Below are 14140 nucleotides of genomic sequence, written 5' to 3'. Positions count from 1 at the left end.
AGGAGATCTGTATATGCTTCGTTTCCTACTTTTGCCTTCAATATCTCCCTCATTTTGTTTTAAAAATTCTTAATGTTTGATTTGAGGAAACCTAAAACATCGGCAGCTGTGGCTTGCCAAGCATCCACGTGGCAACCATCCTGTCTGTGCGCTGAAGCTGCCTTGAGAGCCAGAGGCTTCTGGCGCTGCCCCGTCTGAGCTGGAAAGCTGAGCTGCACAGCTGCCAACCTGAATAACCCGTCCAGTTTTCCTCTGATTTTTATCTCAAGTTTCCCTATGAAACATGTCAATTATGGCCCAGCTGGCATTTTTGGAAGAAAAAGCCGCCTGCTGCAAACAGTAGTGAAGTCAGGTACCTGCTACCCTATTCTCCTTGACATGCTTTACATATTTCCACATGGCTGGCAATAGAAAATTCCAGTTACTAGTAGGGAATCAGTAGAGTGTATCATTAATTCACTTTTTACACAGAGCTTTTTTGATTTCCAGCACTTACTTTCATTCCAGAATGAAAAGCCATGATTTTCGTTCTGGTTTGCAATCTGATGTTGAGCTGATGAGAATTCATGGCCTGCTCAGTAAAGCCATTTGGACAGCCATTTTTGGCATCTTCATCTCTCAGCTTTAATTTATGTCCTCCATGCTTTGAACACATATCCACATATGCAAGAACCATCTGGTACAACTGCTAATAATCTGCTCTATGTTTGACATATCAAAATCATTGACCTATTTTTTTAAATTGCTTAACTTTATGGACTGATTGCTTCTGCTGCACAGGGAAATAGGAATGGCTATACAAAACTACAGGACTGGTCCATCCAGTAGCAGTTTGTCTGAAACAATTGGTTGTAACATCTGTTCCAGAGGAAAATACAACATACAAAATATGATAATCTGTTCCCAAACAAAACATTTAACGTTGTTTCTTTTCAGGCTCACACCCAGAGGTACAAAATCTTCTATCCTGGTCAAAATCCTTTATTTTATTTTGGTTTACTTATCCTTAGTCTTCTAATTCGGTGTGTCCTTGCTGCACCATTATTTTAAATTGCTTATGTGACTTACAAGACTAAGTACCTTTTTCTAAGATGATTACATATTTGTGCCCAGTTCTTTCAAGCTATCTCGGGACCCTTTAGCAACTGAACTTTGCCACTTTGGCTGCGTACAGATAATTTTGTGGCTTGTATTGGGAAACAGCAACATCTCCATCCAGCTTGTACATCTGGATTTCCTTCCCACATAAAACCAATAGTTGAGAAGAAATGTGTGAGAAAAAAAGGGAAGCTTGTACATCAGGTCTTTATCTGATATTAGACTGGTATACAGCACTTGCAGACAGAATGATACAGTCTGTACATACACCCAGATTCAGTAACTCTGAAGTGCCTGAGGTTTACCACTTTAGATGTAGGCTGTGAGTCTTAAATACCATTAGTCATTTTAAAAGTATATTGCAATCTCGTATGTCACTTATGTTCTTCTGAAAGTTTTACCTTCACACATAACAAACCAGTAATCTTAATCTTGCTAAGATTTTAATCTCAATATTTTCACTAATTGCTTTCGAAAGCCTGCTTCCTTCAAAAGCTTGTTAGAAATATGAGACTTGCAACCACAAACGTCATGCACAAAATAACTGCTAAGTTAAAGATCTTGCTAAATTTTCATTAAGTTAATTATTAATGAACAAGCACAAGCACAAGATTTACTTTGAAGATTAATCGTACTGGCAAAATTGCAGATAAAGAGTGTTTCATTTATTTGATAAACCTGCTCACTATCAACAAGTAGACAAATAAAAGTTGGCAAATGTTGCTTAGCATGCCTGCCTGAGCAATGACCATTTACAGTCCAAATGAGGTAGTTGAAAAAAAAATAAATAGACCTTTGGTCTAAGCCAATGCGTTAATTTATATATTCCTAAACTATTGCCAAAGTATTTAATAGCCTCAAATTGTAAATCCCAGAGCAAATCCCTTATTAACCCTCAGCCTTGTCATTTCAAAATGCAAGATTGTTCTGTAGCCAGAAACATTAGCTTTTTGTCTGAGAAATTGCTACCCTGATATTGAAAAGCACTGCTGTTCTGTGATAAATGGTAAGTCTAGACAACTGTTTCTCAACGTATGCTCCATAAACTACCATTAGACAGTACAAAGCAATCAGAAGAATGACTGGCAAACTATTTTTAAACCTTCATATGTATTCTATGCAGTGAAGCTAGCAGTCTGGCCAAAATGGAAAGGTAAGGAGATATATAGGAATACTCAGATTTCATCTATTACTTCAGAAATGTTAGATGGCCCATCAGATAAAAAAAGGTTACTGAATTTGCAAACGTAAAAATAGTTTTTTGTTTGTTTGTTTGTTTTCCTGAAGGATTTTTTTTTAAATGTAAAATTATTTTTAATATAAAAAAATAAGAAGGAGGTTTGGACATCACAGGGCTTTGTAAAGACAATAACAGAATTTTTAAAAGCTTTGTAAGTCAAGAAGTCTGTGTTTTTCCTAAAATTAAAAGTAGCTCTATCACAGAGTAATATTATGAAACCAAATTTGTAGCTGAACATGTCAAGTCAATGAAACAACTAAAAAACCTCTACTCCATGACAAAACACTGCTAAGAACCTGCTGTAGATAAACTGATTGAATAAAGAGCTCCTTCTACGTGAAAATGGTTTTCTCGAGCATCCCTAAAACACAAAAGGAAACAGCAGCCCCTTAGTTACCAAATGCTGTAATTTATATTCAAGATAGTAGACCATTAGCATGCTGAAAAAATGGCTTTTATTTCAAGTCAGAAAATGTTGTATTTAATGAATAGGTAACTATGGTTTTCTTTCTCCATTAGCAAAGCCAGCAGCTTTTAATCAGATCAACACTAGATAGAGCCAAAAGCTCCCAAACACTAATTGTACCATTTTTATCAACTATGTGACTTTGGGCAAGTGACTCACAGTTTTCACACTAGCAAAATGGGAAAGACAGTAATAATCATAGTGCCTATTTTATCCACAGTAAGTAGTACCTTGGCCTGCAGGTAAATTAGTACTCAACAAAGTCACTTGAAGGCCAAGCCATTAAAGTTTGAAGAAAACCTCTGAAAAAAAATTATATTTAAAAATCATCATTTCTGAATTTCTCATCATTTATAGATTTTTATACATTTCTGAGCTGTCACCTGGATACAGAAGCTTAATGGAAACACTTTAATAAAAACTCGCTTTTTTTTTTTTTTATCACTTAGGTGTTTGTAAATGCGTTTGTATGCTTCACAAAATATCAGTTACAGAAAATTATTCATGGAAGGGAAAGCCAAAGCAAGTTTATCTGAAAATCTAGTAAAACACATATCTTAAAAAGTGCCTGGGAGTTATCTCCATGACTACTGTTGGTCTGCCAATTGGAAGAATTTGTCTCTACCCCTGGTGAGCCTGATTCATGCTACGAGCTTTCTGGATCATTCAATGACAGTAGATATTGGGCCAGCTATGAAGAGATGATTTATCACATCTTTACACAGTGGGCATTTAGGTCCTGATAACTGCTGATTCACATGGAATCACCTACTACGGTGATTAAAGTTTGGCTTAAGGGAATAAAAGCATGTTTTCTTACATTTCTGGGAAATATTAAAACGTGGCAGATTGAAAATTTCCTGAGGCAGAATAATGACACTTAAGAGCTGATGATCTTCTTGAAAACCGTAGAAGAGGACACGATCAGGGAGCTTTGGAGCTTCACAGGAAGTTTCAGAGAAAAATATTTTTAAATCAAAACAATCCAAGACAAAAACCACTAGGGTAGGAACAAGGAAGTTTTAATACTTCTGAAGAGAAACCATAGGTAGACGATGGGCTCCTGTACAATTCAGAATAATTTTTTTGTAAACTCAAAGAATTCTCCAGAAGCTGGGAAAGACATACCGAGATTATTATTTTATGTTTTTAGCTTTTGTAAGTAAATAGAAAGATTTCTTAGACTCCTGTGCAAAGCATGTGCTTCCAGCAACATCTATGACTTTCTGAGGGTTACATGGAAAAATTCATGGAGCTGGTTTTCTGGAGAAGAGTGCATTCAGGCTCCTTGGGTTTCTGGCAGGGCCAAAGATATTTGGGTTGTGGCTCACAGATTTTGTAAAAAGAGACCAGTTAGACAACACGTGCCTGAGAAATGTTTCAGGCAGAACAAAGGTCATAAGTAGTGCAGCAGTCAAAGAAGCTACAGGAAGCTTAATAACAAAGATGCAATAGGCTGGACATAAAAGAAAGCCTACTGTATTCTGGGCTGCAATGAAAGAAGCATAGCTACCAGATCGAGGGAGGTGATTGTTCCCCTCATGCTCTGCTCTTGTGAGGACCCCTCCTGGAGTGCTGCATTCAGCTCTGGAGCCCCCAGCACAAGGACACGGAGCAGTTGGACTGAGTCCAGAAGAGGGCCACAAGGATGATCAAAGGGCTCAAGAACCTTCCCTATGAAGAAAGGCTGAGAAGCTGGGCTTATTTAACCAAGAGAAGAGAAGGCTCCAGGGAGACCTTATAGCAGCCTTCCAGTACCAAAAAGGTACACAAAAGCTGGAGAGGGACACTTTATTAGGGAGTGTAGTGATAGGACAAAGGGTAACAGCTTTAAACTGAAAGAGGGTAGGTTTAGATTAGATATAAGGAGGAAGTTCTTCACTCAGAGGGTGGAGAGACACTGGCACAGGTTGCCCAGAGAAGCAGTGGATGCCCCATCCCTGGAAGTGCTCAAGGCCAGGCTGGATGGGCCTTTGGGCAACCTGGTCTAGTGGGAGGTGTCCCTGCCCATGGCAGGAACATTAGAAGTAGGTGGTCTTTAAGGTCCCTTCCAACCCAAGCCATTCTACAACTCTAACACTGATATGTGAATAATGGTGTACAGCTTCCCAATTGATACCATTTTATTTTGCTCCTCCTTGCTGAATGTCAATAGGTATGACTATGGCTAGCAGACTATCTCTGTGGCTAGGAGAGTTTCTGGAAGTTTCTGGGAGTTTCATATACAACATGGAAGCATTTAGCATTAAATACCTCAGTCATAATCTTATAATTATTCCAATAATGAATATATTAAAAAAAAAAATCACCTGATACTTACTGGAGTTTCTTTCATATTCAGCAAAGAATGAGATGGAGGTAATGTGCCCAGCCGCTTTTTGAAGCCTTCTTCCAGTGTCATTCCCCAGAATTGACTATAGTTGTCAGCTTTCCATCTTCCTCACAGACAGAAAACAAGCAAACAAAGCCACATTTGAGATATTGCTCATATTAATACCTTACTCCTTCTTTATAAGAGCACCACTAAAAATAACATCCAGAAATAAATGTTTCAAATTATGTTTTGAGACATTTTATTAGATATGCATGAGACAATCTTTAGTACAGGGTTTTCACTGCAGATAAATTCAGGCTAGAGCAACACAGCAGGGTATGAAAAGTGATTATTTAAGGTCAGCATTGTGTCAGCCTGCAGCAGATGAGCATGCAATGCTTCAGAGAAGCACTAGAAAATAAGGTGTTCAATAAAAGCAATTACAGTTGTCTTGAAGTTGTGCTCACATTATGCTTCAGACCAGATGCCAACAGAGAACTAACAGCTTCACTTAGTGGGTTACTTTGACTTCAAGCTCTGGCGCACCAGCAGTGTTTGTGAGACACTGCTGAACCACACAGAAAGCCCAGCTGTTCTGCCTCAGTTTTACATTAATATTCAGAAAAAGAAACATTTTTTAATTATTCCCTCCCTACTCTACCTGAGGAAGGTAGATTAGCCTCAGAATCTAGCACTAAGCCTGAAAACCATATGCACAACATAACAAAACCTTACGTTTACACACTTTTTGAACAAACTGAAATTGTATGTATTACTGGAGAAGAACTGAGCTACAAGAGAGAGCAGTCTCTTCATTAATTTCTTTCTTGCTTGTATATGAGGAAAACAGGTGAGATTCATGCTGCCTAAATGACAAGCCTCATCACTCTTGGTCTGCCTGTAATCAGTGGAGAATATGGACACCTGAAGAAGCTGGGTCGTATCTCAGGTGGACTAAGCCACTCTGTGGTTATCAGGCTCCAGGTGACTGACTTAATTGTCTGTCCTAACTCAATTGGTTTGAATCTCTCCCATGAAGTACAACATGTTCTAGTACAGAGTGACAGCTTGAAATCTGTGCACCTGTGTAGGTTTCATTGGTGAATTTAGCACCTCAGCTGCTAGGGATGCAATCACTATATCTCTGTCTGTAAATTACCAGCAGGCTCCCAAGGCACTGCTCTGATACCAGGGTGTCCTTCTGCACTACAGGGAACAAGAACTGGTAACAAGAAAAACACTGAATCTCACAAAGTTCTGATATCTTGGTCCTTATCTGGCCCATTCTCTCCTCTTCCAACACTACCTAGAGTCCTGGTATGTAGAATGATATTCTTGAGGGTAGGCACCAAAAAAAAAAAAAAATTAAAAACATCTATCCTAAGCATTGGAGTGAAGAATAAGGGAAGATGATCTAAAGACCATTTTGTGAGGAAAAAAAAATAAATAAAATCATATGAATTTTGGAGAGTGTCTTAGATAGGTGCGTACAATATTAGCTCTTACTAGCATGAGACTTCCAGTATCTTTCCACTTAAAATTCTATAATCTGCCAGAGATTTAGAAAAGTTTTACAGATGCACTTTTACTATCATATTCATGGGATGTAATTGGGGAAGGAAAAGACAGAGAGAAGCACATAACTTGTAATTTGCACTTACATACTATAAGCAATTAAGTAGATGACAACAAAACCTTAAAATAAAAGTATTCTCACCCATAATCTCCAGAATTGATGTTCTGAATCAAGTCTGGGCGAACAAGACATACTTCGTTTGAACATTTCCAGTTACTTTGGAAGCATTTGCTGAAAGGGCAAGAATATCATTGAGCAGAAAATAAATTGTCAAAAGAAATATATGCACTTTTACAGCAGAAGGGAGGGGGGGAACCTAAACTATAAATGTCACAGTAATTACAAAAACACAATTTTACTTAGTGTCACTTCAGTACCTAATGAATCCTAATTGGAATGAGGTGGGAAGGTTTACAGCTTGTGGAAAACATCTTTGAAAAAATTTGCTTGCATCTTTGTAAGGCCAAGCCTCACTAGAAAAAAAAGAAAAAAAAAAAAAAGAGAGAGAGAGTGAAAGAGTTTAACTCTGGAGAACCAGAAAGGAGCTACATGGCTGTACATACTTTGCTCCAAAGACCCTGGGACAAGTTCAAGGCAGGTGGATGCCACTGGAGCCCACTGGGCTGCCCTGGGTTTGGAGGTATGGAGCCAGCTTTTGGAGAGGAAAAGCAGGTAGGGCTGGGGCAGCTGACTGCCAGGGCCAGCAGCAGAGCACCCTGCCTGCTCCATGCAGATGTCCCAAGGTGGGGAATGGGGTATTCAAACAGTTCTTCCATTTCCTACATAAATTATATATTCTCCCCCATACAAAAGTGTTCATCTCTTGTGCCAGAGCAAAACGTTATAAAAATATTCCCCAAAAATTTAATGATATTGGTTTTCTCTGTATTCATGTCAATGTCCAGGTCTATGCCAAAACCATTTCCACTCATGTCAGAGCCAGCAGATTCAACAGGGACAGAACTAGGCCAGTGGGGAGGAGACTTTAATACTCTTGGTTTTATGTCTTGATTAGAAAACCCATTGACCTCTTGCTATTCTTCTATGTTGGCTGTAGTTTAATTCTATAACATCGTAATACAGAATTAGTCTTCCAACCATTGTGATTTGATTACATTTAATATGAATTTAGGGATGCTCACTAACGTAATTCCTGTTTCATGACATATGCTAAATTAAATTCAATTTGCTGTTCTCTGAAACATTACCATGAATTGCAGTTGTCTTTAATTATTGTTCCTTCTCCATAATATCGGCCATCTTTATAACAACCTGCCAACATAACATATAGATGTGTGAAAAAAATAATTTTTCTTGAACTGAATTAATTCAAAAATTTTGCTACTATTGAATTAATAGGTTGTATGCAGTACACATACTTTATTTAGGTGAAAGAAAACAACTATTTCCATTTTTTTCCCAGTAATGAAGGCAGTTTGGTGAATTTTATTTTTTTCCCATTTACATTATTATTCATACCAAACAAAATCAACAACAGATTCAAAACACTCACTGAAAAGTGATTATCTTACATATAAACAACAACACAAATCAAATTATTTTCTAGTAATAAAACAATACATTTTAATAAAGATCATTTTGAATAGGTAATTAAAATAGGTTTCAGTTTTTCCAGTTATTGATTTTTTAAAAAATAATACCTGTTTCAAAACACGTATTGTATTATGTTATTTTTTCTTGGCAGAGTTTAATTCATTTTTGAAAAACAAAGAGATCAATTATTTTTAAATATAACACTCCTCCTACGTATATATCTTTTTTTGATAATAATTCACTGAGAAAAGACCTTGCATGTGTTATAAGATCTTCCACACAAACATATTATTCAGTGTATTTAAGTGCCAAGACTAAAAGAAAGATCCAGAATGCCTGCAGTGGGCTTTGGATCAAATCTATAATAAATATAGTATAGTTATCATATGGGGCTCTGTTTTCCAGCCTTTTCTCATGCTTTCTCTACAGACACTGGTGACCCTAAAGGTCATAATCCTAAAGGGATTATGTTTCTTCCCCCAGTGAAGGAATTGGAGCAAGGAACTCCAAACTTTTTTTTTTCTCCTCTGTTTTCAAGAAGCTTTAGCCTCTTTATTCATATTTTATATGAATAAAGTGTTGACTTGCATTAGCATTATATCATGCTTTTTTCTTTTCAAGCATAAGGAAAGTTATTCTCCATCTCACAACGAGGAGTAGAGCCCATACACATTCACTCCTCAGCAACGTAGACCTCCTTTACTGACAGGAGAAGTACCAAAGTGCAGAAGTGGACTAGAACCAATTAGTTAAATATAAACGCCTATTTTGCCCTGTTAGCCATACAGCAGACTACATTAACTACTACAGACATAGGTGATTTTGCCCAAGCAGTCCGAGGCCCAAAGTGTCTGCTCTAATTCAATTTCTGCTAGGAATTGAGACATTTTTCAGAGAATATCCAAGGCAAATTACTTAAGTGTCACAGTTTATCATAGTGTGCCCCAGTGCCAACATCAGACAGTAGCTGGAAGGAGGCATAGAGCAAGTTATTTAAAATATAGCAAGGGAAGGAAGTATTAAAGCAGTGGTCTCAGAGACAGGATGAATCTTCAGATGAGCTCTGCTAGCAGCCTTCACAACCCATGCCTGAGAAAAAAATACAAGCCTGAACAAGTATAGAAGAAGCTTTCAAAAAATACATGCTTAAGGAATAGAAGATTAAGAACAGTTTCATTAGCCTATCCAAATTAAGACTTGAAAGGCCAGGAGTGCTGTCTGTAAATTTGTCTAAGATATCAGTGTCAGAGTAGAGATGTCTAAGCTAAAAGACACTGGTTGCATAAGAACAGAGGTAGTTTATCTGGCCATGAGTATATTAGGCTGGAATATTAATATAGTGGGAAATACAGTGAGAAATATGTGGGAAATTAATTCATTTTAAGATGCAGCCTGATGACTTCATGGGACTGTATGGTGTGAAGATCATGATAGGAATGAAGTGGACTTGATAAACCAGGACTTCCTTCCTGGTTCAGTGTTCCTGAGTTCCTATAATTCTCACCTCATTTGCCCCATCTTTGTTGTAAGTAGTCTTCTAAGTGAAATGTGTCCAGATGTACACACTTGTAGGCCAGATCCTGACTGTGTAGTGTAAAATCAATTAGCAAACTCTCTAGGCATCCCTTTTATACCACTACCAGTGTGAGATTTAGTGTACCGAGTCAGATAACGCTTTTTATACCATCAGAGTAATTGAAACAAAAAGAATAAATAATAAATGTATTCTATAAATAAATGTATTCTATAAATAAAACTCTAAAAATTCTCCTAAGAACAATAACAACAAATCCAGAACTTCTATTCAGTGTCTAGGACAGGTGAAAGAGGAATGAGTATACACGGCTTCTTGTGAAACGGCACAAGAAAGCCATTGAAACATACTGAATGCTGGGTTCATAAAGACAAAGTCAAAGCAGTTCCACACATTTACATCTGGAGTCCTCAGCATGGTGCAGACACTTAGGGTGTACAAAATAGCTCACTACTGTTGTGCACCAAGTCACTGCGCTGGGATGCAGAAACACAGCACTGTGCAGTTTTATTGCATTTCATTCTACCCCTTGTAAAGTACTGAAGTTTATTGGTTTATTTAAAGCAATATGACTCAGAAAGCACTGAAAGCAAAACCACAGACAGCCAAAAGATCAAAATCTTCAAGGTGAAATGTACTTTGGTGTATGTGGTCTGGTAGTTCTTACATAATTCTTAGCCAAAGGCAGAAGCAGTCTCAGTTATTAAAAGTTAGCCAATATACTTATGGCATTTCTAAAAATGCTTCATAGTTTGCTTAATCTTCTGACACTCAGTCTTTTTGTTTCTTCATCTTTTCCTTCCAATTTCATTCTTTGCTCCCTGTCCCACAGTCATTTCAGTTCTAGAAAGTTCCTTCTTGAGTGATATTTTTACCTGCTGTATTTTGCCTGCTTTGTTATTCACCTTTAACCCTTTAAACTACTTCTATAACAAATATCTAATAAACAGATTTTTAGAAAAATACATACTTCCCATCAGTGAAACACTTTCTGCACCAGAAAAACATCAGCTTCTTTTGATGTGAGATATAAATTAAATAAGATAGCAGCTCACATATGGAACGAATAAATGTGCTTGAATAGATTAAATAGCATTGCCACCTATGTCAGGTTTGTATAACCCAGGAGTTACAAAACAGTGAACACACATGCAAAAGTTGGATTGAGAAAAGCAGTACAAATATTACCCGTCACTTATTCCGTTACCTAAAACTTCTGTTACATTTTTACCTTTCAGAGGTAGGCCTATCACAGGACCCATATGGCAAAATGCTGCAGGTTTTGTAGTGATTCCCTTCCATTAAGCAGTCTGCAAAACCTTATCCCAAGGCTGTCAGCTCTGGAGCAGAAACAGTGCTCAGGGCTTACATAGAGCTTATGACAGCAACCCCCCAATCTGTTGGAAATAATATGCAACAGTGCATCCTAAATAAGTATGGAACAAATGTCTTTATTTACATAAATCATAAAACATTCTTTTAGAGGATTAGAAACACTTTGGAAAAACAAGCTTGTTTTGCAGCGTTTGGCTTTTTTGTTACTCCCACCTATCAGATTTTGGCTGTGTGCCTGGCTTAAGAGCACAGGCTCATGAAGAGCTTGTGGTCTGAGTGCTAGAGTACAAACAGCAGAGATATCTCATAGAAACAGTTAATTTTTAAAAGCCATGGTAGTATTCTTGTTGATTTTAGGCTTTTGCAAGTTTGGTAGTCTTTACGTTTTCAGATAAATTTGTCCTAGCAAGAAGCTATAGTCTTAAAATTACAATTCTAAAACTGTATCACCAGCGGAGATTTGCCCTCCACAGAAACCATGCGTAAATGCTGCTTGTACATATTTGTGGGTTTTGTATGTTTGTTTTTGTGTTGTGTTTTTTTTTTTCAATCTTTAGTTCTAAAGACAAGAGACTAAGATTAGAGTAGTTCTGGAGGAACTTCCACTACAAGCTAAGCAGCAAGAAACTATAAAAGGACAATATGCCAGTCAGAAATCCTTGTTCTAATTACATCCCTTCAGCTAATCCTGCACTGAGATGCTGCAAGAAAAGTGGTGTCCCAGAGGAGAGCTCTGGTGGATCTAAGCCATTACAGAATACCTCAGAGCAGTACCGTTTATGATAATCATAAGTTTTAAGAATTATCTGTTTGTACTGATGGGTACAAAATTTAGATCTTTCTGTTCATCTTGTGTTAATCTGTGAAGCTGAGATTGATGAGATCACATTAATTTCAAACTGATGAGGTTATCTCTAGAAAAGTTACAGGTGAAACAGAGGTTCTGGCCAACAGAGATCCGATCGAGCCAACTCTAGAAATGTATCCCTAGAGGCAAAGAAATAACAGGAAGCATAATTCTTATTTCAGCTTTATAAACAATGTCTTTGTCCGCTATGTCTGTAGGCACGTTTTCAGGATGTACACACTTTAAAGATTAATCAGCAATTTTACTTCCAACTATATTTTTCTTGTGGTACACTAATACCAACTGGGTCTTTTCTCTATACCCACCTGATGTTGGAGGTGGCCAAGGCTCATCTGACCTGGTGGGCTCAACAGTGTTGTCACAGACATCCCAGTAGTCAGCACAACAGTCCACAGGGCCAGGAGGACCTGTGGCACAGAACTGGTCACAGTAACATATAGCTGCTCTGGAGGCAATGTTAAAGCTGCAGTCATCGTTTCTTCCTGTGCAGCAGCCTCGTATCCTGCAGGACTTTCCTTGATACAGACTCCTTTTCAGCCTGTCCCACCCTGAAGAACCACCACCTTCAACAGAGTAAAGTCCCCGGGGCAAATTTCTTCTAGAGTCAAGCTGCTTTGCCATCCAAACTTCACTTGCAATGCAATATAAGAGCAAGATCTGACTTCTTAGCCACATTCTTCCACCTCTAGACACCTTTTTTAAGTCTCTCTGTGCTTGACTTTATCAGCAAATATCCATTTACTGCAGATGGAATACCTCCACTTACTATTCAGAAACAAATCTGAACAGAAAACTGCAGACTACAAAATTTTATGAAGGCTCTGTATTTGTTAATCATTAGTCAGACATGTTATAAACTGTTTTATTTGCCCAAGATAAAAAAAAAAAAAAAAGATACTGGAAATAAAGCCACAGCTATGTATCCATCATTATGAAATGTTGGGTACATTCTTTTGTGAGGAAGAAAATTTGTAGTAAAGGTTTCTTATGCAGAATATACACGGTCCAATATCTTAGTTCTATACTTTAAGCTTCTAAAATCAAAACGTGAGGAATGAGCACATGGTGTTAAAGGAGGGTCTCTTTCCTCCTGGCTTCATTTACCTGTAACTAATATGTTCTTCAGATGATTGGAAATTATACTTAGATTACATTTCACCTTCATTTTCCTATCTGATATGCAGGGCTATATATCATTGACTTTCACTGCAGTAAACATATCCTGCATCCCCCCTTTTCTATCTTGTTTCCAGTGATCTAGGTTTCCTTTATATGCTTAATTTTGCGCTGTTTTACTGTGGGCACGTTTTAAAAGTCAGGTGATATTCAACATAAAATATTACCCAAAAGATATTCTTTTAAAGTTCACATTTCTTGATTCAAAATGAACTTGGAAATCTATGTAAATAGGGTAATAAATACTTACTAGTGAGTCCTCATTCCAATTTAAAAAGTAAATGGCTGGAATAATAAAATCATGAAGATAAACAGTAGATATCAAAAGACATGCATAACAGCCTTTATTACTTGTTCCGTGCTCTCCAGGTTTTTTGACTGCAGACTTAAAGAAATATGCATGGTACTGTTGCCAAAACCTAAAAGATTCAGAAAAAAAGAGCAGAGTATTTTGAAGCTGCTAGCAGAGATAACAAGGCTAAGTTGCAAAAAAATAACATACTTTGAAATATGAACAGTTACAAGACAATTTAAGTCTTCAAAGCTGAAAAAGCAGAGGTAAAAAAAAAACGTCATTCTTCCTTTTCCATTTTGTAGTGAATGAGAGGACCCTGAAGAAGTTAATGGCAGGGAATGAAGGGAATCTTTCCCTTTGTGATTTCTACTGGATTGTTCAGTGCTGCAGAAGGTCACAGAATCAAAGGACAGCTACTTTTGAAAGCACAGCTGGCAGCACAGCTGGTCTGGATGCATTGCTGTGAATGGTAGAGTCATTAAGGGGGAATGTGTGTGTGTGTGTTTATACATATGGGATTGTAATACAAATGTTTGAGTCTTTAATATAATTTCTTGCCAGCAGAGCTTTTATTGGACCTGCCTCTCACACTGTCCCTGTCATAGATAAAGAAATGTGGATGAGGGAAAATTGCATCAGACCACATGATTTTTATTTTCCTTTTTTTGCAGGCAATCTTCTGTA

General features: G+C 37.5%; 1 protein-coding gene across 1 annotated transcript in view; it reads right to left on the bottom strand.

The window, feature by feature from the left end:
- TINAG (tubulointerstitial nephritis antigen) overlaps positions 1 to 12766 on the bottom strand; it is a 44547-nt gene extending 31781 nt beyond the window's left edge. The window contains exons 1-4 of the mRNA XM_035543023.2: positions 12291 to 12766; positions 7903 to 7966; positions 6836 to 6925; positions 5125 to 5239 (exon numbers count right to left, since the gene is read on the bottom strand). Coding sequence (XP_035398916.1) covers positions 5125 to 5239; positions 6836 to 6925; positions 7903 to 7966; positions 12291 to 12660 — 639 coding nt within the window. The 5' untranslated portion in view covers positions 12661 to 12766. The remainder of the gene's footprint in view (positions 1 to 5124; positions 5240 to 6835; positions 6926 to 7902; positions 7967 to 12290) is intronic.
- Between the last annotated feature and the right edge of the window lie 1374 nt (positions 12767 to 14140).

The sequence above is a fragment of the Cygnus atratus genome, chromosome 3 (genome assembly GCF_013377495.2).
Source record: "Cygnus atratus isolate AKBS03 ecotype Queensland, Australia chromosome 3, CAtr_DNAZoo_HiC_assembly, whole genome shotgun sequence".
Classification (NCBI taxonomy): domain Eukaryota; kingdom Metazoa; phylum Chordata; class Aves; order Anseriformes; family Anatidae; genus Cygnus; species Cygnus atratus.
Note: the sequence above shows the minus strand (reverse complement) of the source record. Positions and strands in the feature narration are given on the sequence as shown.